This window comes from Vulpes lagopus, chromosome 4 (assembly GCF_018345385.1).
Source record: "Vulpes lagopus strain Blue_001 chromosome 4, ASM1834538v1, whole genome shotgun sequence".
In the NCBI taxonomy this organism is placed as follows: domain Eukaryota; kingdom Metazoa; phylum Chordata; class Mammalia; order Carnivora; family Canidae; genus Vulpes; species Vulpes lagopus.
In genome coordinates this window covers 18,980,991-19,007,797 of record NC_054827.1, presented here as the reverse complement: position 1 = coordinate 19,007,797, position 26,807 = coordinate 18,980,991, and the positions used below count along the sequence as shown (strand labels likewise).

General features: G+C 34.5%; 1 protein-coding gene across 2 annotated transcripts in view; it reads left to right on the top strand.

Moving 5' to 3' along the window:
• The window catches only part of ZDHHC2 (zinc finger DHHC-type palmitoyltransferase 2), a 64,867-nt gene that overhangs the window by 25,222 nt on the left and 12,838 nt on the right, over positions 1-26,807 (top strand). For both annotated transcript variants that reach the window (XM_041753000.1, XM_041753001.1), the window contains 5 exons: positions 6,918-7,038; positions 12,878-12,947; positions 13,700-13,732; positions 19,786-19,906; positions 22,155-22,287. In XM_041753000.1, coding sequence (XP_041608934.1) covers positions 6,918-7,038; positions 12,878-12,947; positions 13,700-13,732; positions 19,786-19,906; positions 22,155-22,287 — 478 coding nt within the window. The remainder of the gene's footprint in view (positions 1-6,917; positions 7,039-12,877; positions 12,948-13,699; positions 13,733-19,785; positions 19,907-22,154; positions 22,288-26,807) is intronic.

Genomic DNA, 26,807 nt, shown 5'->3' with positions numbered 1-26,807 from the left:
AAATATATATGTAATATATATAAACATATATAAGTATAAAATATATAAATATAATGTTTCATATATAATGTTTCATATGTAATATGAAAATTTCATATGTATATTAGCTAATACTACATATATAAATAAATATGCATATTGGCCCCAGAGTATTTTTTAGTGATGGGTCCATTATCAGGAGAATTTGGAGGCCATTATTATGAAAGAAAGAGCTCCAACTCTCTGGCTAAGAATCCTGAGTTAGTAAAATGCAAGATACCACCCTAATCTTTTAATTGACCAGAAGCCAGAGACCCTCCCACTTATAAACTGTGGAGTCCTTGACTTAAATTGACAATAGAGTGCTCTCAACTGCTAAAAATCTTTGAAAATGGGACTAAAATAGCAGAGAAGATATAGTATAAGAAAATAATGTTAATATTTTCTTGTTGCTATTGAGAGAATTATAAGTAATCTGGAACTAAATATACCTTTTATATAACAGGATTGTTAAATTGCTAATAGTTTTTTAATTTATAAGATTTTCTCCCATAAGGGATCCCTGGGGTTTAGCGCCTGCCTTTAGCCCAGGGAGCGATCCTGGAGACCCGGGATCAAATCCCACATCGGGCTCCCGGTGCATGGAGCCTGCTTCTCCCTCTGCCTGTGTCTCTGCCTCTCTCTCTCTCTTTCTCTCTCTCTCTCTGTGACTATCATAAATAAATAAATTAATTAATTTTTAAAAAAAGATTTTCTCCCATAAAAGTAAGATAACCATACTAAATTATATTTTGAGAATGGTGACTAGACAAAAAGAGGAAAAAAAAAAATCACCCCAGGCTAATATAGACAGTTTACATGCTGAATTTCTTTTGAGTTATTTTTCCTGGTTGTATCCAACATGCACATCTTTTAGTTTTTCCCCACATAATAGTCCATCATTGGTTTATTGTCATTTTTAATAATGGCATAATATTCTCACTGAAATATGTAAAAACCTAAGTTGGAATTTTAGGCTGATCCCAATTGTTTGTATTATAAATGATTTTGTTAATATGTGTGTACATGTTTTGTGCACACTTTATATTTTGGATTATTTCCTTAATATTCTCAAAAGTTGAATGACCAGACCAGGGAAATTTAAATCACTTGCAAAATCATTTGAAAAGAGAATGGTAGCAAGTTAGAGTGCCAACAGTTTAATCAGACCTTTGGCATTACATGTCATTAAGAAAGCCATTCGTTGTGGAGTACCTGGATAGTTCAGTGGTTGAGCATCTGCCTTTAGCTCAGGTCATGATCCCAGAGTCCCAGGATTGAGTCCCGCATCAGGCTTCCTGCAGGGAGCCTGCTTTTCCTTCTGCCCATATCTCTGCCTCTCTCTGTGTGTCTCTCATGAATAAATAAATAAAATCTTTAAAAAAGAGAGAAAGAAAAGCCATTGGTTGCCTATTTATTTATTTATAAAGATTTTATTTAGTAAAGCATACAATTCTGTGAGTGTCCTATTTGTTATTCTGTGAGTGTCCTATTTGTTATTAGATTTCAGGTTTTTTCTTAATTTGTATATCCTTGTAAAATTATACTCTTCTTTAACCTGAAAACTCTATTTGACTTCCAATCTTGGTTTCTAATTCCATTCTCTAGTAAAAGGAAGGAGGAATCCTTGGAGAAATGACTGATTCTAGAACTAGGGCAGGAAATACTCAGGATGAGCCAGAGTGTGGGTGGGGGAGAAATGGGTGAAATAGGGAAAAGGGAGTAAGAGGTAGAAACTTCCAGTTATAAAATAAATAAGCCACAAAGATGAAAAATATGGCACAGGGAATATAGTCAATAGTATTGTAATAACGTTGTATGGTGACAATACTTAACGTGGTAAGCACAGAGTGATGTATGGAATTGTTTAATCAATATGTCATACACCTGAAACTAATACAATATTGTATGTTATACCTCAATAAAAAGTAAAAATCAAAATAAGAGCCATCTATAAGATAATAGCCATCATCTTATGGTGATAAAAAGTAAGGTAGGGCTTAAAAGTAAATAAGATAAAGTAAAATAGAGCACTTTCTCGACTTATGGGGTTATGTCCTGGTAAACCCATTGTAAATTGAAAATATAGTAAGTTAAAAATGCATTTAATACATCTAACCCATTAAGTGTGATAGCTTAGCCCAGCCAACCTCAAACATACTCAGAACACCTATATTAGCCTACATCTAGGCAAAATCATTAACACAAAACCTATTTTATAATAAATTGTTGAATTTATTCAGTAGTGTACTGAAAGTAAAGAATAATGGTTGTATGGGGACAAAACGGTTTTAAGTGTATGAGTTGTTTACTCTTGTGATCACCTGACTGGCAGGAGCTGTGGATTGCTGCCACAGCCCTACATCATCAGAGAAGATCATATTGAATATCACTAGCCTAGGAGAAGATACAAATTCAAAAGCTGAAGTATGGCTTCTGTTGAATGGATATCACTTTCACACCATTGTAAAGTCAAAAAAAAAAATTGTGAGGCCATCCTACGTTGGGGGCATTTGTAGGTTGATGGTGGTATTTCAAAGGGACGCAGAAGCCAGTTGAAAATTCCCAATGACTGAAACTAGAACAATCTGAGCAACAAAATAGGTAAAATAGTATTGGATTATAGCCAAAAGTATACAATAAATATCTATCAATCTACTAATATAAAGAAATGAATAAATGGGGAGAAAAATCTTTTTTATTGGAGAATTTCAAGTAATTTATGTAGATATTTTGCTCTTAGAAGAGGCAAGAATAAATCCCCACTCTTTAAATATAGGCTGCAGGTGGTAAATTTCTTTCAAAGAGTACAGAGGATGGAAAAGGGAAAATAATGAGGAACTTTAGTGTAGAGAAACCTGACAAATGCTCCCTCAACCAGGTGATTTAGTTTAATGCAAGCACGGATAGGCGATGTTGGTAGTATATCTCCTTGATATTATGTGATGAGAAGGACACTTTTACCTCTGCAGTCTTCATCCCTCTAACAACTAATCTCAAACCTAATCATAAAAAAAAATCAGACAGATTTTAATAAAGCAGCATCCAGAAAAACTGTCAAGGTCAACAAAAACAAGGAAAATCTAAGAAATTGTCACAGCCAAGAGGAACTTAAGATAGGACAAAGTACTTAAACTTAAGATAGGACAAGGTACTGTGGTGTACTGGATGGAATCCTAGAGCAGAAAAAGATATTCAGTGAAAACAAAGGAAATCTGAATAAGCTATAGACTTTAGTTAGTAATAATGCATCAGTATTGATTTTATTAATTGTAGTAAATGTACCATAATGTACTAATAGATGATGTTAATAATGTGGGCAGTTTGGCGAGAAGATATATGGGAAGCATGTAATATTTTCTCAAATTTTCTATAAATCTAAAGTGTTTTAATTTTAAAGTTGATAAAGCTATTTAAACAAGACAAAACAACATCCATTAACTGGCCAGAGGACTGCCATAACTTACAAGTTGGTGGTAGGTCAAAGATATTATCTTTTCCACCCTAGGAGGTCTTCCATTCTTTCAGATATCTACAAATGTTATTTCTTCAAATCCATGACAAGCCTTGGCACATTAAAGTGTTCTGGGGGACAGGACTCTATGTGGTGTATTCCACGTTAATATTAGATATTTGAACATCCTTATTATATGAGTAATAATTCTACCAACCTGTATTTGGTTTTCTGGACATGATGAAGTATATTGTTTATTTATTAATAAAAGCATTAAACATCTCAGCAGTCTTTCAGTTCACTCACTAGAACTTTCCTTTAAGGTAAAAAGGATCCCAAACTCCATAAGAAAATGTGGTAACATGTTGGTTTTAATTCTTTTGACTATATTAAGTCTTTATTAAACTGATTTTCAATACTATAGTTTAAACTAATTTTAGAAATAAGGAGGGGAAATATATCTGCCTAAATGGTGGGAATCTGAGAATGGAATGTTGGGGACTGAGATACAAAATAAATTTTTCCTTGATACTCATTGATCTGACATAGGACTACTGACACTTTATCCATTTCATAATTGTAAGAGAGTGTGGACTCTGTGCTAGGACTTGATTCCTGCCCTTGTAGGGTTACGTATTTGTGGGAAAGTTAGACAAGGACTAATGAACAAACAAAATGATTTAAAATTGTGGTGCATAATGCAAAGAAGGAATATATGGACCTAAGGGAGGGTGTGACAGGAGGAAGGGACAGAATTTTCAGGGTACCTACCCTAGTAAGGGAATCATGGAAGTTCTTTGAGAAGATGGCATTTAAGCTGAAATCTGCAAAATGAGAAGGAGCCATCTATAGAGTGAGGACTAACCTTCTAGGGAGAGGAATCAGCATGTGCGAAGACACTTTCACAAATGTATCATAGACACTTTTACAATGACCATGTCTTTTTCTTGACTTTTACAGCATTATGACATCATTTGATATTATACCCTTTATACCAATTAAATATTTCCAAACAAGATATGCAGTTCTATAAGGACCATTTACCATTTAGTCACTGTTTTTTTTTTTCTTTCAAAACAATGAATGCACATTTTAAATGTTAAAGCAGTAAGGTGCATGATGCCTAACCTAGAATTTTTTTTTTTAAAGATTTTATTTTTTCATTCATGAGAGACACAGAGAGAGAGAGGCAGAGACACAGGCAGAGGGTGAAGCAGGCTCCATGCAGGGAGTCCAATGTGGGACTCAATCCCGGGGGATCACGCCTTGGGCCGAAGACAGGCGCCAAACCACTGAGCCACCCAGGGATTCCCCTAACCTAGAATTGTTAAATAAGCCAGAATATCTGACAAATCCCCTGATAAACCAATACAATTGCATATGATGGATCACTAAAAAATGTGAATTTTTCTTTGCCAGCTCTTTAATTTAGATAATAAGATCTAAAGAGTGACAACATTCTCAGTGCACCCACCTCCTATCAAGTTCTTTTTTTTAAGAGTATCTTCAAAAACAATGGAATAACTTGTAGGAATCTGTTATCCAATTGGGAGATAGTTGTTTACCTATTTGAAATGTGGTTCCCAAATTTTCCTTCGATTCCAAGATATTTAGTCTGCTGTTCCTTTGCCACAGCTTCTGGGATCAGGCTGCAAGATCTTTCTTTTCTAGGCTGGAAATTCAGCACTACTCACAGTCACTCACCATCTTCACATATATATTCAACCAATCAGAATACTTGTATAAATATATATTTTTTTTTTAAACTGAGATTTAGGGTAGCAAGCAAGTGAAAAGCAGCTGACAGGAAGAATGCACTATGCATTCATATATGTGACCTTTATTTATTTGTTATTTGTATTCATTTGAGAAAGGACTGGTTGAAGTGTAATTTTGGAACAATATGAAATTAATAGGAAAAGAAATGCTGTGGATTTATAACAGAAGGAATGTTTAATGTGAATTCTTTTTTCAATTATCTTAGAAACTCTTAAAGACCTAACTATAACCTATCTACTAGTTTATTTTTTTTATCTACTAGTTTAATGCCAGTAAATTTGTTATACTAATTTAGAATAATTTGTATGATGTAAATTTCTACTTACGCAAAATATCTTATTTTCTTTACCTTAATAAGTCTGAAATTTTACAGTATATGTAACTAAGTGTTCTGCATATGGTAATAGCATGGTAGCTTAGAAATGATCTACATTTGAAAGCTGGAAATTTGTTTTTCTTTTTAAAATAACCTCAATAGAATTGTCAACCTCTAAACAAAGATTTTTAATTTATATTTCTCCAAAGAGAAAGATGTAGGCTCAAATATGATGACTGCATTTTCAATAAATTGTATTTCTTTCCTTCATTGACATAATTAGATCACTTTCTTAAAACTTAAACAATTATGGAATATACATACAAAAAAGCATATACAATGCACAATTTACTATATATATGCATATATATATGTAATGTAGTTCATTAATTGTGCAGTGTAATATAGGGTTCAATTATGTGGATATGTCATACTCCAATTTATCCATTATCCTTTTGATGGACATTTGGGTTGTGTTTAATTTTTTACATTTTTAACTTTGATGCTGTGAATATCCTTGTACATATCTCCTGGAACAGATTTATACTTTTTTATACAGACTTTTAAAACTGTTTTTTTGTGACATTTTTGTGTGTATATGTGCAGCTCAAACCAATTTGATTTTTGTCAAATATGTATTTTTAATTGAGTAGGCCAAATTGACAGGTTAAGAAGTAAAATACATGATTAATTCTTTTGAGTGCTAGAGAATTCATATGATTATCCCTAAATTAAAACTCACTTAGATGAGAAAACATACTTGATGGATTCATTTCTGAATATTATTAATCCTAATAATATTCAGTTGAAAAATGTGTCCATCAAGCCAAATTTATTTTACCATTTCATTTATTAATATAACTAATATTGGGGTAGAAGTCTGCAGTTGGTTTTTTTTTTTTTTTCTTTGATAGAGTGAGTGAGAGAGAGTACAAGCCAGGGGAGAGGCAGAGGCAGAGGGAGAAATAGTATCCCTGCTGAGCAAGGGGGCCTGATTTGGGGCTCTATCCCAGGACCCCAGGATCATGACCTGAGCTGAAGGCAGATGCTTAACTGACTGAGCCACTCAGGTGCCCTGAACTCTACAGTTTATAAAACAACTTTACATACTCTGTTCCTCTTGAGTTTCACGATCATCAAAGGAAGCAGATATTAGTAATTATTCTCTTTTTCTAGATGCATCAACTAATGCTCTACCAGATTAACAGACTTGCCCAGATTCAAACTCTATTACCACTCTGAATCTATATGATACATATTATTGATATTTTATATATACCTTTTTGTGGGTGTAGTAGACCAGTGTGCTATTTCTTGAGAACTCTGCTGAAATTCAGTTTTTTTCCACAGTTCCATCTCTCTTATGCAGAAAAAGAATTGTTGGAGAGAGAGCCAAGAGGAGAAGCCCATCAGGAAGTTCTTAGGCGAGCAGCCAAAGATCTTCCCATCTATACCCGGACCATGTCTGGAGGTACATGATAATGAGTGCTTTGGCACGATTGTTGTGGTGACTGTCAGCATATTTATATACTTGAAACTGTCAAACACTCATTGAAATGCATTGTGTTATGTCTTGGGTGGTTTATTGAATCTTTCCTATACAATTCCACAAAACAGACCTGTGAATAACAACGTGGCCCAGAGATCTCAACTGCATCCACACTGACTTTACTTGTCTTGTGGCTTTTCTAGTCACTTAGCTGGGACTCAGTGGAGATGTTAGAACTGCTGAAATCTTGATTTGTAGTTATATTTAAAGTTTAAAAGTTTAATTATAGATCTTCGTATTTAAAAGGGAGCAATATCTATAATGAACATAACATTGGCAATTTTACACAAATTTAAAGCAGTAATTGTATAAAGTAGTATAAAACTTAAGGTATTGTTATAATTTCTTTATCTTTAAAACGTATGGTAATTTTCACTTTTTTTTTCTCTCTCCCTTTCCTTTCCCTTTCCTTTTCCTTTTTTCCTTTCCTTTCCTTTTGCAATTCAGTTAATAAATTTTTTTTCCTGGGTCAAGACCTTTTAGGTATTTAACAGCTATCTAATTAAAGAATTGTCTTTAAAATGTACACACACCAAGACTCACCTAGAAATTTTGTAACTTTAGGCCTGTGCCACCCACTTTGGTAGCACTAGCCCTATGTCCTGTTGAGCATTTAAAATATGGCCACTCCAAATTCAGTTGTGCTCTAAGTGTAAAATACGCACCTGGTTTCAAAGATTTAGTATGGCAAAAAGACTGTAACATATCTCATTAATATTTTTATATTATTTATATTTGTTTCTAACGCACTTGAGAATCATAATTGAATCTAAGTCAAGGTCTTGCAATTTTTTCCTGTTTGTTTTTCCTATTTCTCAATGGGCAAGTGGCAATTTCTTGATTTAATATTAATGCCACTGGTTCTGTGGTACAAAGACAGATGTGCTTGTATACTTCTATGTATATTGACCCTAGATAAGCCTAAGCAAATATTGAGGAAATTTAATCTCCTTAAAAATAAATTACTGCACAAATTTCCAAAACTAGTTAATGACAGTGATGGTATCAGGTATGAAAAACTAGTCTCCATGTTCCTAGGACAGGGCTTTTTAACTGTACAGCTTGATACACTGGATTAAGAGAAAGGGAAGAAGCGTAAGTCATACCATAATAAAGTATTAATTTCTATTAATAATAACTACACTTTGGATTTATAAGTCATCTCCTTGTGTAGTTTGTATAATGTTAAGGCTGTTAATCTCTGTTCCTCTCAGGTGTTAGATACCTACCTCCTGAGATGAACTTATGGTTCTTAAGAGTTGTGAAAGTGTGCAATACAGTCTGGATCTCCTAATATAACCTTTGTTTATATTTTCAGTGCAAAAATTCTGGATGACTGCAAAATCAATATTAGCCGACTAAAGTCATCAACGAAATTAAATTACACACAAAGTATAATAGATGATGTTGGTCTGATTGATCCCCCTCTGGAATATATAGAATGTAGAGGTGAACACGGTGCAGAATGGATATTCAGGGGAGCAGCCACAGTCCCACCAAGGCGAGAACATGAGAGGGGTGCTTCTTACTTCACCCCCAGCCAAGACCCCCCGGGTTCTCTGGAAAACTTGCTTCTTCATCCTGAGAAATTTTGTGGATTACTAAAGCAACTGAAAAGTTCAGTTGATGTTCATGCACTTTATATTTTATAGACAGAATTGAAGAAAGTGGATGGTAATGTAATTGAAGATTTACTATCCATTTTAAATCCACAGTACTTCCTCCAAACCCCAAAGAGAACAATGCTGGTTGCCTAGATGAAACTGACTGCCCTAACAAGGGGAAAAATCCAACCACATTCACACTTTAGTGTTGGGCGTAGTGAAGCAGGAGATTATCTCACCTGCTAGTCCTGTGCTTTTTCCTGATCCAACCATCTTCTGCTTTCTTACAGGGATCATCAAACTTTATTAGATTGTTTTTTATTTTTATTCTTATTAATGAGGACTCTTTGCTTTTTTAGCTCTTTCTTGCCCTTGATCTCTTTCTACGAAATTTTTTTTTTGTAGATTTTGACTAAGAAGATAACAGCTAGAGGTGATGGAGCTTATCGTTTTGCACACAGAAATTAATAATATTTTCTTTTCAACATTACCCAAAAGGGTTTTAAATTACATAAGAGATATGGATAAACTCTGAAAAAATGAAAACAAGACCGTTAAAATTCTCTTTGGTAGGAGCTTTTAAGTGATAATCAGGTGGTTAATTTTAAATTACAGCGGTATAAGTTTAGTTGATATTGGCACATGGAATTTTTTTTATTTTTTATTTATTTTTTTTTAGTTTTTATTTTAATCACCCAGTGCTCATCGTGACAAGTGCCTTTCTTGGTCCCAATCACCTATTTACCCATATCTCCACTTCCTTTCCTCTGGTAACCATCAGTTTGTTTTCCATAGTTAAGAGTCTGTTTCTTGGTTTGTTTCTCTCTTTCTCTTTGCCTTTATTCATTTTTTTTTTGTTTCTTAAATTCCACATGAGTGAAATTATATAGTATTTGTCTTTCTCTGACTTATTTCACTTAGCATTATACACTTTAGCTCCATCCATGTCATTGCAAATTGCATGATTTCATTCTTTTTTATGGCTGAGTAATATTCCATTGTATATATACATAGCATGACTTTTTTATCCATTCATCAATTGATGGACACTTGGGTCATTTCCATTTCTTGGCTATTATAAATAATGCTGCCATAAACATAAGGGTGCATGTATCCCTTTGAATGAGTGTCTGTGTATTACTTGGCTATATACCCAGTAGTGAAATTGCTGGATGGTAGGGTAGTTCTATTTTTAACTTTTTAAGGAACCGCCATAGTATTTTCCAGAGTGGCTGCACCAATTTGTATTCCCAATAGTGCATGAGAGTTACTCTTTCTCCACATCCTCACCAATACCTGTTGTTTCTTGTGTTGTAGATATTAGTCATTCTGAGAGGTGTGAAGAGATACCTCATTGAGGTTTGATTTGCATTTCCCTGATGATAAGAGATAATGAGCATTTTTTCATGTTTCTGTTGGCCATCTAGAGGTCTTCTTTGGAGAAGTAGCTGTTTATATCTTCTTCATATTTTTAATTGGATTATTTGTGTTGATTTGTGTAAATTCCTTATATATTTTGGATACTAACCCTTTATCAGATACGTCATTTGCCCTTTTGCCCTCCCATTTTGTAGTTTGCCCTTTAGTTTTGTTGATTTGTTTCCTTCACTGGGCAGAAACTTTTTATTTTGATGTGATCCCAATAGTTTATTTTTGCTTTTGTTTTCACTTGCCCTTAGGGGATGTATCTAGAAAAAGTTGCTATGGCCAATGTCAGAGAAATTACTGCCCGTGCTTTCATCTAGGATTTTTATGGTGAGACACTTGGGTGGCTCAGTGGTTTAACGCCTGCCTTCAGCCCAGGGCATGATCCTGGAGTCCTGGGATCGAGTCCCACATGGGGCTCCTTGCGTGGAGCCTGCTTCTCCCTCTGCCTGTGTTTCTGTCTCTCTCTCTCTCTCTCTCTCTCTCTCTCTGGGTCTCTCATGAAGAAATAAATAAAATCTTTAAAAAAAAAAAACAAAAGGATTTTTATGGTTTCCTGTCTTCCTGTAAATTTCTTCATAATTTTGGTCTTTAATCCATTTTGAGTTTATTTTTGTGTATGGTGTGAGAAAGTGGTCCAGTTTCTTTCTTTTGCCTGCTGCTGTCCAGTTTTCCCAATACTATTTGTTGAAGAGACTATCTTTTCTTCGTTGAATATTCTTGCCTCCTTTGTCATAGATTAATTGATGTTACAATTGTGGGTTTATTTGAATGTTTTGGCTATTCACATATTTTGTTGTTCCATATAAATTTTAGGATTATTTGTTCTAGTTCTGTGAAAAATTGTGTTGGTTTTTTGATAGAGATTGCATCAAATGTGTAGATTGCTTTGGGTAGTAGGGACATTTTAACTGTGTCATGGATTCTTCTAATCCATGAGCATGGAGCATCTATTTATTTCTTCATGTCATCTTCAATATTTTGCAGCATTGTTTTATATAAAGTTTTCAGAATACAGGTCTTTCACCTCTTTGGTTAGGTTTATTCCTAGGTATCTTATTATTTTTGATGCAGTTGTAAATGGGATTGTTTTCTTTTTTTTTTAATGAGAGTAAATTTCTGTTTATGAAAGACTATAAAAAAAAAACTATTTCTACATTGTTTTGATTTCCTGAGAATTATTACCCACTTTTATTTGAGAGGTTTTTGTTTTGTTTTGTTTTGGCTTTTGTTTTGTTTTGTTTTGTTTTGTTTCCCGGTGTACTTTAAAGTTGAAATAATCACCATCTGGAGAAAATCTAGCATTGCTCACCAAACTCACCGCTTAAAGTGCAACTATAAATGTAAAAATATATATATAATAGTTTTCAAAGACTTAGTATGAAAAAATGTAAAATATTTGATTGATATTTGTATATTAATTTTATGTTGAAATAACATTTTTGACATAGTAGGTCAAATATTATATTATCTTAAAATTAATTTCCCTGTTTCTTTTTCTTTCTTTTGACATAACTCCTAGAGAATCTAAAAGTACCATGTGGCTCACATTATATTTCTTCTGGATGATACTGCTTACAATATGCTGTAATGCTCTGCATGAGTCAGTGATACTATGTAGCTTTCCCTGGAATGTAGCTATGATACCTCTTCATTCAGCAATGAGCCAGTCATGCCGTTAATCTCTGTAGTTCAGGGAAAAAGAGAGCTGTAAAGGGAGATGATTGAAAACTTATTTTAATCCTGAAAATAATTCCATATAGGTCTTGTCTGAAAAAACTCATCCTAATCTTAGTTTATAGCAACTGTTACCTTTTTCAGAGATCGTAATATTAGCTAATGTAACAGTGGTAATTATTTGTTTCAAGTACTTTTTCCAAATTTTAAATTCACTATTTTGATTTTTATTGACCCCATGGCCCACCTCATAACTGTTCTCCTATAATTTTGGAGACTGCTTGTATCTTGTAAGATGTCTGTGTACTGAAATAGCATCTTCAATTTAGTCATCCATAATTGTCTTTGCTATCTGTATTAGAGAAGAAAGGATCAGGATTACCATTACAAGAATTAAGATTGTGTATTGGAAATGCTTCTTCCAATACTCACTTCTAACCTTGTATCTCACCCAACAGAGAACATGTGAGCTCTTTCCCAATTTAAGCAACTAATAGAATTTAATAGTGTTTCTAAAATGTGTTTCACATAAAACTTCTAAAATGTGGTTGTATCATCAGGTACTTATCCTGTTAAGGTACTGGAAAGAAGTTGATTTACTTGAGGCAGACATTTTGTTTTCTTTGATAGAAATGGACATATTTGCATTCTTTGTGAGCCTTCCACCATTACTGACAATTAGGAATGCGTTAGAAAAATTCCTCCCAAAGATTCTCTATTCTTGAAAAACCTCTCTAGAGAACTAAGGCTGGAGGCACTTGGCTGGCTCAGGCTGTTGAGCAGAGTGACTCTTAATCTCAGGGTCATGAGTTTGAGCCCCATGTTGGGTGTAGAGATTATAAAGAAAGAAAGGAAGGAAGGAAAGAAAAAAAAGAAAGAAAGGCTGTAGGCAAGCCATTCTATTTTTGTATTTACACAGCAGAATATCTCATTTTTACCAAATTCAAATTCACTTTGCTTTTTTAGAAGTTAAATTTGGATAGATGAAAAAGCCATTTAATTGTATATTCAATTCAGTGTTTAATCTAACACTAAGTGGAGCTTTTTGTCCCTAGCAATCCGATATTGTGACAGATGCCAACTCATAAAACCAGACCGCTGCCATCATTGTTCCGTCTGTGATAAGTAAGAAAACCTTTTACTTCTAAAATGTGTACATGCTGGTGGCCTTTTTAATTAATAATGTTTCTTTCCTCACTGTTTTCCAGATTATTTCCTTTTCTTCTTAGTTGTGCTTCTGAGACCTTTATTTAGGACATAGAACCGGACAGCCCCTTGTATTAATATGAGTGTGGCTTAGGACAATAATCACCTAATTGTCCCTTTTCCCCCAGATTCACGCTGATGTGAATGAAGTACATGAGTTTTGGTAACTCAGACTTGGCTAGTTCTATTTAGTAAAGACTTCTGTGACTCTTTTATCACCTTTATAAAGTTAGCTCATTTGACTTCACAACAATCAGATATTGTTAGATACTGAATATACCACAAGGACAGTGTTACTTAGCTTAAAGATTGATACTAAAGGGTAAATTTTTATCCAGACTTTCTGTAAATCTGTTGACAATTTTGCACTTTTTTTAGCATAAGGTAATTGTATTTAACATATTGGATTGTTTTTAGGAAATGGGTTTTTGATTTGTATTTTAAAGTTTGTATATTTTGAGAGTTCTATAATTATATATCATAACTAGGATTGGTTATAATGTATTTAAGATGAGGACTTTTATTTATTGAATTTTTAGATAAGTAGGTTTGCAATATTTTACTTGCCACAACTTTCTAAATAACTTTTATATTTCCTTTTTATACTTAATGAGATTAAAATTTTATGAGGTGTTAAATTTTTTTTGTGTGTGTGTTTATTATTCTTTTAGATGTATTTTGAAGATGGATCATCATTGCCCATGGTGAGTATGGCTCTATATTTAAACACCTTTCTGTCCCTTAGAACTTAATAAATTGAATCATTTATCTGTTTAAATCTTTTTATAAGTGAAATCTTGCCTTAGCTGAACCAGGAGGTACTTTGAGATTTAGTTTCTAGTATTTGTTGAATTAGCTCAAAAGAGGTTTTACTCGGGAGAATTTCCATGGAATAACTTTAAAGCCAGTAAGTTTTTTGTTTTTTTTTTTAATATTTATTTATTCACGAGAGACACAGAAAGAGACACAGACACAGGCAGAGGGAGAAGCAGGCTCCATGCAGGGAGCCTTACGTGGGACTCGATCCCGGGTCTCCAGGATCACACCCTGGGCTGAAGGCAGCGCTAAACTGCTGAGCCACCTGGGCTGCCCTAAAGCCAGTAGGTTAACATCATAAAAGTTAATTTGTCATATTTGCTTAGAACAAATGGTTTTGTCTGCACATGCATAAACAGAAAGATTCTGAAACCCTTCCCAGAAACTACACCAAAATGTAGTCTCATAAATTATACACAATACCTCACTGGAAGTTTTGAATAATGAATTAATTCATCTCAAGCTTTGACAATTTATTTTAAATAAAACTTGACATTGAGGAGAATCGCAAATACATAAATACACGTGTTTAAACAAGGTTTCCACTTGAAATTTATTAACACTTAAAAAAATAATTTTAGATCAGGCACTTTAACAGAGGATGATTTGAAAGCTCTAATTAATGAAGATTGATTTTTCTACCTCTCCCTCTGATTTTTCTTCTCAGTGTGCACCTATTGGTGACAACTATAATACTCAGGGTACCAGCTAGGTTGGATTTGGACATAGGGCATGATTATTCTACAAAGGCGTGCCTTCTTTCCAGTGACCCTAGAAAACGGTAGACATGCTTTCAAATTTGTGCTAGGTGTAAGTGGAAACATATAGGGAATAATTATCTTAGCAGGAAATAATAGAGGAGTGTCAGCTTTACAATATTTTCTCTCTCTAGAGACCTCTTGCTTTTCTCCAGCTAGATTTCCTTCTTTCAGATGTTAAGGCCAGTTAACTCCTATGAGAGTAATGTTCTCAATGAATAGCCTCGCTTGCTATTAATATTCATTTGTAGTCATTCTTTTGCTTTCCTTGTTCTTTCATTCATTCTGTTCTTTCTCAGCAAGTGATTTTTTCCCCAACATCTTATAAGTTTTCTCTCTTTTTAAAAAATACTTTATTTATACATACATGAGAGACACACAGAGAGAGGCAGAGATATAGGCAGAGGGGAAACAGGCACCCTGTGGGGAGCCGGATGCGGAACTTGATCCCAGGACCCCAGGATCACACTCTGAGCTGAAGCAGACTCTCAACCACTGAGCCACCCAGGCGTCCCTATAAGTTTTCTTAATCCTCCCTACATTCCTCTCTTGGTCCTCCCAGTAGCTCATGTGTCCGGGCCTCACCCATAGGTGCACGATCCACCTGTGCCTTCGTTGCACCTGCTGCAGACAGTTGGCATGCCCTTGGCAGTTCCTGCCTCAGGCACTACTGTTTTCTTTTCTTCTCTGCCCAAGGGTGCTCTCTTCCGCCGAGGAGGCTGGGTCAGCTGATCAGCCAAGCAGTCCAGACATGCCAGGGCATTAATGCTTCCAGAGTCCACCCCCAACTGGCAGGTGCCTGGCCAACAAGACATGCTTTATGTGCTTTTCTGTCCTTCTTGTTTCAAATAAACTGTATCCAAGTTCTTGTCTCAGGGTCTGCTCTTGGGGTGGTGGTGGGGGAACGCATACAAAGACACTCTTCTTTTCCAAATAGCTGTGTATTCTCGGTATAATTTAGTAGAGTGGGAAAGAAATCAGGGACATAGAATTGACCTTGATTTTTCTGACTTAACAGTAGTATGAGATTGTGATGATAAGGAATGGAGAAGTGGAAACAACAACCTTTACAGGCTTTAAACAGCCTGTAAAGCGTGACATGCCCTTGTTGTCCTCACTAAAGCACATAAATAGGAAATAACAATTTACTATGATAGCAATTTTTCTAAACCTGCTATTAATTTGCCATTATAAGAGACTTTTGACATAATTTGACAGTCTTTCAAATTTTGACAGATCCTGTTAAATAAGTGAAGAGGAATAGATATAAGGCTATAGAGGTTTTAAAAATAGGTGCAGATTACATACCCATGTACTCCCTGTTAGCATGCTCACTCTGCATGGCAGCATGGAAGTTGGATGAGCTGACTGCAGTGCCTTTCAGCTTCTGTGTCCTTGCTTCTTTGCACTGTGGCATCCCCTGCCACGGCCACCGTCACAGCCAGTGCCTCAGCTCTGGGCACGCCCTTGCTGCCAGCAGTAGCCAGGTGGATTTAGGAAGGGTTTTGTGCCAAGGGCCTTGTGTTCTCTTGGTGCCAGCTGAATGAAGCAGCCATTTTATTTATATATTTGAAATTTCAAGTTACAATGTTAACTTAAAAAAATTTATAGATAATACGTACTCTTGTTTCTCAATTCAAAAATAAAATAAGTGGGGCCCCTGTGTGGCTCAGTCGGTGAAGGGGCTGACTCTTGATTTTGGCTCAGTTCATGATCTCAGGATCATGAGATTGATCCCGGCATTGGGCTCCCTGCTAGTCTGCTTAAGAATGCTCTTTCTTTCTCCTTCTGCCCCTAATATTCTCTCCCTAAAATAGATAAATCTTAAAAAATAAAAAAAATTTCAAAAATAAAAAAAGTGATCTTCTTGGTTCTCTCTCCCCCGCTGCCTCTCCTCTTCACAGGGAACATATCACTAAATGTCATGTGTACTTTTCAGATATAAATGTGTGTGTGTTCTACATTTTTTTTATACACACACAAAAATATTTTATACATTTTCTAATGCGAGTAGTTCCACTGTGGATTGAGTCTGTGCCTCTTCCCCCTCTTCACTTAATATATCCTGTAAAATTTTTTCTTATCCGTATATAAATAATCTTTTTTATAGCTATTATGTCAATATAACAGTCATTTATTAAAAGATCTTCAGGATGTTCCCAATCTCTAGGGCAACCTTATTTTGCAGGTCTTACATATAATTTTAAAGTTCAGTATCTGTCAACTTTGAGCATTTGAAAAATCAGAAAACCGTGCTGCTTTGTGGTCAGCAGCTTCAGCGTATCTGCTGTGGGTAGTTACGATGGTCAGGGGATCAACCTCACACTTGTGTTTGAACTAAAATAGAAATCCTGTAGTATTTACTTTATTGAGTCTCCTACCGAAGAGCTTTTTTCTTTTAACATAAAATTTTCGTTCATTCATTAATTATATTAATAATGTTTTGACATGCTTGCCAAAGATAAGGTAACACTAATTAAATTCAGTAATTTTAGCTTTAATTTATTGAGTGCCTATAATGTGTTAGAGATTATATATAGATATATATGTGAAATCTGTAGTACTTACAACTTAGTGTTGTAAGTACTGTATAATTTTCTAGAAATTATAGAAATTATTTGTTCTTTTATTTATTTACTCATGAGAGACACAGGGAGAGAGGCAGATACATAGGCAGGCTCCCTGTGGGGAGCCCAGTGCGGGACTCGATCCCAGGACCCCGGGATCATGACCTGAGCCAAAGGCAGATGCTCAATGCTGAGCCACCCAGGCATCCCTGCTTTGTCCAATTTTAAAGAGGAGGGGGAAGTAGAGCTCAGAAAAGTTAAAGAGTGGATTTAAGGTCACATGACAAATTTTTTGGACTCCAAAAGGCCACATTCTTTCCTTTTTTCCCCCCCTGCCTATATATTATGTTCTTTTCTTCATTTAGAATCAGAAAGCAATTGCCCTGATTCTAGGGCCAAAAGCTATTTGCACTGAATTTTAAACAGTATATAAGGGATATTTGCCTTGGGCATGTTTTGTTTCTCCATATAAAATCATTCAGACTCAGGATACATCTCTTCCTTTTCAGATTGAGTCTACAAAGCAGTAGGGTGTTAAAACATTTCACTGTGTCTTATGAAGAGATATTTTATTACTGTATTTCCTCAGTGTAAAGTACTTATCAAAGTCTAAGATACTTGGTTTTTATTTACTGACTTTCTCTTCTGTTTCCTAAGTGGCAGATAAGGCACATTATGCCATGCTTGTATTATTTAATACAAAAGCTGCTTCTTACATTCCCATAGGGAAAGAAACAATCTTTCTTATCCCTTTTTATTTTCCCTTAGTCCACAAGAGAGTCATTGTCTTCACCCCCTCTTCCAAAGTATTATGGCTCCCCAGCTTCTGTCTATGCATTCTCTCCTCTGGAAACCAACACAGGGAAGCCAAGGGAATATCCTATATCCTTTGGAGATAGAATGCAATTAGACTAGGCTTGTTTGGAACTCTGCAGTATTATTCCTTGCCATTACTTCATTCAGTTGTCATAGAAGGCAATCTTAGTAATTGGTCTGCACTCACACTAGAACCATAGCTGTTTTTATACAATGTGCACCTACAATTTTTGCCTTCTTTATGAACTTATTTGCCATATACAAAACCCTTATGTTCCAAAGTTACTAAATCCAGTGTTGTTCCCTTCACTTTATGTTTCTTGAGATAGGTGATATCAACACTTTTCTTCCCCCATCCCCAAATTTTCAGTTTACTCATAAGCCAGGAAAACATTTACCTTTTTATTTTTTTTTTAATTAAAAATTTTTTTTATTGTAGGAACACTTACATGACACCTACTCTTAACAAATTTTTAAGTGCACAGTATGGTATTGTTAACCATAGGCACAGTGTAGTACAGCAGACTTCTAGAGCTTATTGGTCTTGCACAGTTGAGTAAACATTTTTCACGTGTACGTTGTTTCACTGTAAAAATCATTTTTTAAAATGATTTTATTTATTCACGAGAGACACAGAGGCAGAGACATAGGAAGGGGGGAGGAGAAGCAGCCTCCATGCGGGGAGTCTGATGTGGGACTTGATCGCAGGATCATGCCCTGAGCTGAAGGCAGATGCTCAATAACTGAGCCACCCAGGTGCCCCTCGCTTTAAAAATATTAAAAGAAAAATGTCTCCGTTTGTTAGCAAAGTCAGTAGAGAATGAGATCAGCTTGGAAACATTAGAGTAAGATAGACATTTGAGGAGAGGAAACAATCTGTGTATATTCTATGCGATAGGTTTATTTAGACCAATTAACAAAATGACCTTGATCAGTGAAGATACTGGCCATTTCCACTTAAGTGTTGTATCATGTTTACATGATCATTCTGAAATTCCCTTGTCTTTGTCAAAAGGAAAATTAAAAAAAATTTTGATGGAAAAGTGTGACTATAAAGTATTACTTGTATTTGTATTTATACTTAATTGACATAATAGTTTGAATTCTTCTCCTCTCTCCAAATACTCAAACTGAGAATTACCAATCTCCATTTTAGAATCAGCTCTTATAGAGCCAGCTCTCTGGAACGTTTATCTGACAGATAGGGAAAATGAAATTCCTGTGGACTACTTAACTTGGTCAAAACCACATAATTGTTGAGTGTCAGATGTACTTTCTGACCCTGGCTGTCTGACTCTCAATCCTATTTCTTTTCTTAAACCTCCTCTGGATAATCTGGTTGTTTCACTGGTATGCTGATGGCATGTGAGTAGTTTGCAGATATTTCATCTAATTTGGGAATACCTGAAAGATTTAAGTTAATCATAGTTAGAAATCAAATCCAAAGAGAAAGAGTTTAGTAGATACCTCTTATCTGCCTGACTTCATTGGGTTTCTCACTGGCTCTTTGTTTTTAGGGATGTGCTTATTTACAAAATTGGACATGAAACATAGTTACATGGTTCATGATTGATTAAAGCAATACCACATATCAAATTTAAAAGTATAAATACAAATTCCTTTTTAGTGAAATGGACTTCTTCAATATTTGTATGTGTAAAGAAATCTTATGAGTCATACTTAAAGAAATGCCAATAAATTTTAAATGATAGGAAACCAAATTCTGTGTTAAAGGTGTGCATATGTAGACCTAGTTTAAAAGTGTACCACTCACTGAAAATGTTTTTGTTTTGTTAACAGGGTGAACAATTGTGTTGGATTTTCAAATTACAAATTTTTCCTCCTTTTCTTGGCTTATTCTCTGCTGTACTGCCTTTTTATTGCTGCTACAGATTTACAGTATTTTATCAAATTTTGGACAGTAAGTCAATACCTTGGTGATTTTTTCTGGTACACAAAATATATAATTGATTTTCAGTAATTGAGTTATTTCAGACACTAATTTTATAGACTAGGGTCTGCAAAATTTATATGCAGTCAATATATATATATAGTCAATCCTCATTGTTCACAGATTTATTTATATATAGTCAATCATTTATATATAGTCAGTCCTCATTGTTCACAGATTCTGTATTTGTGAATTCTCTTGCTTGCTAAAATTTATTTATAATCCCCATCTCAGTGCTCACAGAGCTTTTGTGGTCATTTGCAGACATGCACAGCGTGGGAAAAATTTGACTCACCCCATGTGCACATTCCCAGTTAAGATCAAACAAGGCAGCATACTGCCTTCTTTTTTCTTCTTCTTGTTCTCTCCTACTATAAACAAGTATGCTTTTCAGTCTGTTTAGTGTCACATTTTTTTTGCATTTTTGTACTTTTTGTTGGTGATTTTGCTATTTAAAATGGTCTTCATGTATGATGCTGAAGTGCTTCTCGTGTTTCTAAGCAAAAGAAGACTAATATACCTTATGGTGAAAATACATGTGTTGGAGAAGCTTCCTATAGATGTGAGTTACACTGCTGTTGGCTATAAGTAATGAATCAACTATATATATTAAATGTCAGTATGGTGTTTTTAAGCAGAAACACACATAAAACAAGGTTGTATTGATCAGTTGATGAGAATATTGTGACCAAAAGCTCCTAAGAACCTAACCCTGTAAATTTCATGTGGCAGTGGTTCCATATTTACACATTCAGTGTTCATGACACCTTTATAGAACATAACCATTACGAATAATGAGAATTGACTTTATTAGGAGTTTTTTTTTCAGTATTTAAAAATTGAAGTATTTTCTTTATGTGTATAAAGACTATTTTTTAAAACTATTATGTCTTTATAATATCCTGAGTTTTTATTAGGTATTGATTGATTAGGCTTTAAGTAGTTCATTTGTTTTTCTGTGCTATATATTTTAAATGTATGCAAAACAAAATTATAGTATTATAAATATCCAAGTATTATAAATATCCATAGATACTCCTTATTGACCCCAAACAATAGTAAAAAAAACCAGTTATCCCAGGCCAGGATTGCTTTATTTTCATTAAATTATCCTTTATGATGGTAAGACTCTCTAAATTCCTAGATAATTTAGGTCAGATTTGAACCACACTGAATAGTAAAGACTTATTGAATGGCTCTGTGTGCCAGTTTCATTGCCAACCACTAGGAATATACAGGTATATGGACAGGCTCCTAGCATTCAAGAATACTTTTATGTCTAGCATGAAGAATGATCCCTAATCAGTGTCTGAAAGAATATTACCTCACTGCTTCTCAATCCTCTGGATGGTTTTAGTTCCAAACCATAAATATATATGTAAAGGAATGACCAGTTTTCACTGTGAGGATTCTGCTGTCAAAAGCTAGGAGTGAGACCTGGTGAACCTGTGTCAATATAGGATATCGGAATAGTATAACCTTCTCTCAGAAGGGGACACCTCCTAGCAGCTCTGATGCTTCACCAAGTGTTCATAGACCAAGCCCACTATTCTAGACTGGGTTCAGGTCTCCTTGGAGAGTACGTATAGTAAGAGACAAGCTAATTTTGCTTTGAGAGGGCCTGTTTTATTACCTGGATATTGTAAAGGTTTGTTTCAGACTGGTGTTATGCACTAGTGTCGATCTTTTCTGTGATGCTATTATTTAAAATAGCTCAAAGCATTATTGTGGATGTGTTGTTGTATGTGTTTTTGTAGTTGATGCTGTTGCTTTGTAGTAATGTAAAACATCAATAAGTATAGTATTTGTGCCAATTAACCTTCATTTACAGGCATTATAATAAAACTAACCATTTGTAAAGCTGTAGTATGTTAACAGAACATTTTCAGGAAGTAAATTAAAAACTATATTTTGTAGTTCTTTTTATCTTCCTAGTGTTACAGTTTACCCATATACTATCATTTTTCTATGATTCAGTTATGAAAAACAAAATAAATATCCCAAATTTTAATACTTTTAAAATCTGTATTCATTAATAGTAAACATTTTTTATCTTATGACATTATTTTTTCCTCAAAGTTTTAATGTAAAGCCATGTATCTTTCTCCATATCTACATTTTTAAAAAGTAGAGCAAAAAAAAAAAAAAATCTTACTACAGAAGTAGGGGAATACTTATCCCTTTGACAAAACATTTTATTTTCTTCCTTTCTTTATAGAATGGCCTACCTGATACTCAAGCCAAGTTCCATATTATGTTTTTATTCTTTGCTGCAGCTATGTTTTCTGTCAGCTTGTCTTCTCTGTTTGGCTATCATTGTTGGCTAGTCAGCAAAAATAAATCTACATTAGGTGAGTATTCAATTATTGTAGTTAACAGAACTTTAAAGACATAAATAGATACTCATCGAAAGTTGCCATATGATTAAATGCCAACCCATCCTGATGTGGCAAAAATCATTTTTATTTCACACACTGTTTTGTGGGATGGCGACTGAGACACCTACAAATGCACTCGTGCTGTATATTTATTGACTGTCCATTGTGTGTAAAGCATTGTGTATATATGGTGGTGAACAAGGGCTAAGTAGTCTAGTAAGGGGCACAGAAAATCAATAACCAAACATAAAAGTAATTGCAAAATGCAAAGTGCTATATAGGAAACAAATAGGATGCTGAAGTGTGAATCAGGCCCCAAGAACTGTGGATGAGAACCTATTTAGGTAGAATGGACAGGACAGAGCTCACCAAAACAATGAGTATTTAACTTAAGAAGTCAGTCATGGTAAAAACCATTAACATCTTAGAGAAAACAGTATGTTCAAAAGCCCTACAGAGCTGCAGTGCACTAAAACAGTGCTTAATGGGAAATGTATACTTAGCTATAAATTATTTCATTAAGAAGGAAGAAATAGGTCAAATCAATTACCTTATATCTTAAGGAAGTACAAAAATAATAGCAAAGTAAACTCAAAGCTAGCAAATGGTAAAAAGAAGAGAACAGAAATAGAGAATTTAAAAAATAGAAGTTGATGGGGTGCCTGGATGACTCAGTGGGTTAAGTGTCTAACACTTGGCTTCAGTTCAGGTCATGATCTCAAGGGTCGTGGAATGGAGCCCCATGTTGGACTCCACTCAATGGAGTCTGCTTGGGACTCTGTCTCCCTCTCTCTGTGTCCCTTCCCTCACACTCAAAAATAGATAAATAAATCTTTAAAAAGAAATAAGTTAAAAAATTAAAAATAGAAGTTCAATGAAATCAACCATTCATTCTTTGAAAATACTAACAAATTTTGCAAGTCATTAGCTAGAAAGAAAAAATAGAGAAGACTCAATGAAAATCAATAATGAAAGTAGTAAATTCATTACTACTGAATTTACAGAAATAAAAAGAATTATAAGTGAATGCCTGGAACAACAAAAACTTAGGCGACATAGATGAAATGGACAGATTCCTAGAAACACACAAACTACTAATCTAAGGAATATAAAACCTGAACAGACCAGGGTGCCTGGGTGGCTCAGTCAGTTAAATGACTCTTGATTTTGTCTGAGGTCATGATCTCAGAGTCCTGGTATTGAACCTGGAGTCAGGCACCCTGCTTAGTGGGAAGCTTGCTTGTCTCCTTCTCACTCTGCTGCTCCCCCTGCTCTCTCTCTTACATAAATAAATAAATCTTTAAAAACAAACAAAACAAAACACCACAACTGAACAGACCTGTAACAAGGAAGGAGGTTGAATCAGTAATCGAAAACCTCCCAACGAAGAAAAGCCCAGGACCAGATGGCTTCACTGGAAAATCTACTAAACATTAAAAAAAAATTAGCATAAAATTTTCTCAAACTCTGCCAGAACTTAGAAGAGAGGATAACACTTTGTAACTCATTCTATGAGGCTACCATTGCTCTAATGCCAAAGCCAAATAAAGACATCCAAGACAACTGTAGGCCAGTATCCCCTATGAGTATATACAAAAATCCTCAATAAAATACTAGTAAACCAAATCTAGCAGCTTAATAAGAAGGTAATACCATGACCAATTAGGATTTATCCCAGGAATGCAAGAGTGTTTCAATATACAAAAATCAGTCAAGGGTAATACACCACATTTATAGAATGAAAGGAAAAAAACCCCACATGATCAACTCAACTGATGTAGAGAAAGTATTTGACAAAATCCAACACCCTTTCAAGATAAAAACACTTAACAAACTAGGAACACAGGGGAATTTCCTCAACACAAGGAGCTTCCTTAAGCCTTAAATGATAAAGGGCATTTATGAGATATCTATAAATAGTATCATATTCAATGGTGAAAAACAAAAATCTTCACCCTAGGACCAGCAACAAAACAAGGACTGCCACTTTTCACTAGTGCTGTTTAACACTGTACTAGAAAATCTAGCCTGAAAAATTAGTCAAGAAAAGTAAATAAAGTCATTCAGATTGGAAAGGAAGAAGTAAAACTATCTCTCTTTGCAGATGACATGGTCTTCTATATAAATAACCTTAAAGAATCAACATTAAAACCTATTAGAGTTAATGAACAAAATCAACAAGTTGCATGACATAAGATCAATATGCAAAAAAATCAGTTGTATTTCTGTACACTAGCAATGAACCATCCAAAAGGAAATTAAAGAAACAATTCCATTTACAAACGCATCTAACATGGTAAAATGCCTTGGAATAAATTCAACCAAGAGGTGCAACAATAGTACACTGAAAGCTACAAAGCTTGGCTGAAAGAAATTAAAGATCTAGGAAATGGTAAGACTTCCCATGTTCATATATTGAAGACAATATGTTAAGATGGCAATATGACCCAAAGTGATGTACAGATTTAATGTGATACCAATTACAATTTCAATAGTGTTTCTTCCAGAAATGGCAAAATTGATCCTCAGATTCATGTGAAATTGCAAGATACCCCAAATAGCCAAAACAGGACCCAGCAAAAAATAAAACAAAGTTCTTCCTGATTTCAAAACTTACTACAGAGCTACAATGATCAAAACAGTGTGGTACTGGCACAAAGATAGAGATATAGACCAATGAAATAGAATGATAGAATGAGGAATCCAGAAATAAAGCCATATTCTTTTGGCCAGGTGATTTTCCACAAGAGTACGAAGACCATTCAGTGGAGAACTTAATAGTGTCTTTAACAAATGGTGCTAAAACTATAAAACTCTTAAAGAAAACATAGAGATAAGCCTTAAGGAGCTTAATATGGCAAAGAATTCGTAGATATAATATCAAAAGCATTAGTAACAAAAGAAAAAATAGATTAATTGGACTCTACCAAAATCGTAAAAATGTGTGCATCAAAGGACATTGTCAAAAAAGCAGAAAGAATAATATTTACAACTCATTTATCTGATAAGGACTTAGTATTCAGATTATAAAAAGAAATCATACAACAACCAAAAAAGATGAACAGCTCAGTTCAAAAATTGGCAAAGAATTGGAATAGACATTTAATTATTTATTTTAAAGATATATTTTTTGAAAGAGAGTAGGAGACTGATAGAGGGAGAGGGAGAGAGAATCTCAAGCAGACTCCCTGCTTGAGTGCAAAGCCCAACCTAGGGCTGGATCTCATGACCCTGAGATCATGGCCTGAGCCGAAACCAAGAGTCAGGCACTCAGCTGACTGAGCCACCCAGGTGCCAATGAACAAACATTTAAATAGCCATTTCTCTAATGAAAATATATAGATGGCCAAAAACCATATAAAAAACATTGCTAATCATTAGGATAGTGTAAATCAAAACCATAGATACCAGTGCACACCCAAATCAACAAACTAGAAAGCAAGCGTAGCTGAGGATGTGAAGAAATCAGAACCTTCATACTTTTCTGGTACGAATATAAAATGGTGGATCCACTTCTGTAAAAAACAGTTGCAGCTCACCAAAAAGCTAAACATGAAATTATATGACCCAGCAATTGCATTCCTTGATATATACCCCAAATGAAAGCAGAGAATTTAAAAGATACTTTTATGTCAGTGTTCATAGCAGCACTCTTCACAATAGCCCGAAGATGGAAAGAATCCAAACGTCCATGACAGATGAATATTTTCTAGACAATCGAATATTACTCAGCCATAAGAAGAAATGAGATACTACCACATGCATGAACATCAAAAATATGCTAAGTAAATAAGCTGATCTCAAAAGATTAATATTATATTTCATTTATGTGAACTATCCAGATTAGGTAAATCCTTAGAAAAAAAAAGTATATTGGTGGTTTTCAGAGGATGAGAAGAAGGGGGCCTAAGGAAAGACTCCTTGATAGATATGGAGTTTCTTTTGGGATGATGAAAATATTTTGGAACCTGGTCATTAATTACACAGAATTGTGAATATACTGAATGCCACTGATTTGTTCACTTTAAAATGGTTCATTTTATATTCTGTGAACTTCACTAGTTAAAAAAAGAAAAAGCTAAAAATGATTGTGAAACTATCTACATGGCTAGAGCATTGAAAGCTAAAGAACAAAAAATATATTATGAGGTTTGAGAAGTAGGGACTAAGCTGAGTAGTATCTTCTAGGCTAAGATTAGGAGTTTGGAATGCAATGAGGACTTATAAATCCTTATGGTCTCTCAAGGAACACTTTGAGCTGAGAGACACCATGATTAGAGTAGTGAAGATTTAATTATAGTATATAGTCAGCACATGTTAATTTTTAATTTTCAGATGAAATCTTACAGCAAATATTGTTCAGCAAAAAATAATCCCATATTTTTTCTATTTTACTTTCAAATAATGTAGTCAGCTCAATATTGTTCAAATATTCAAATATTATATTGATATAATAATTTCTAAACAAATTATCTTATTTCAAATTATATGTT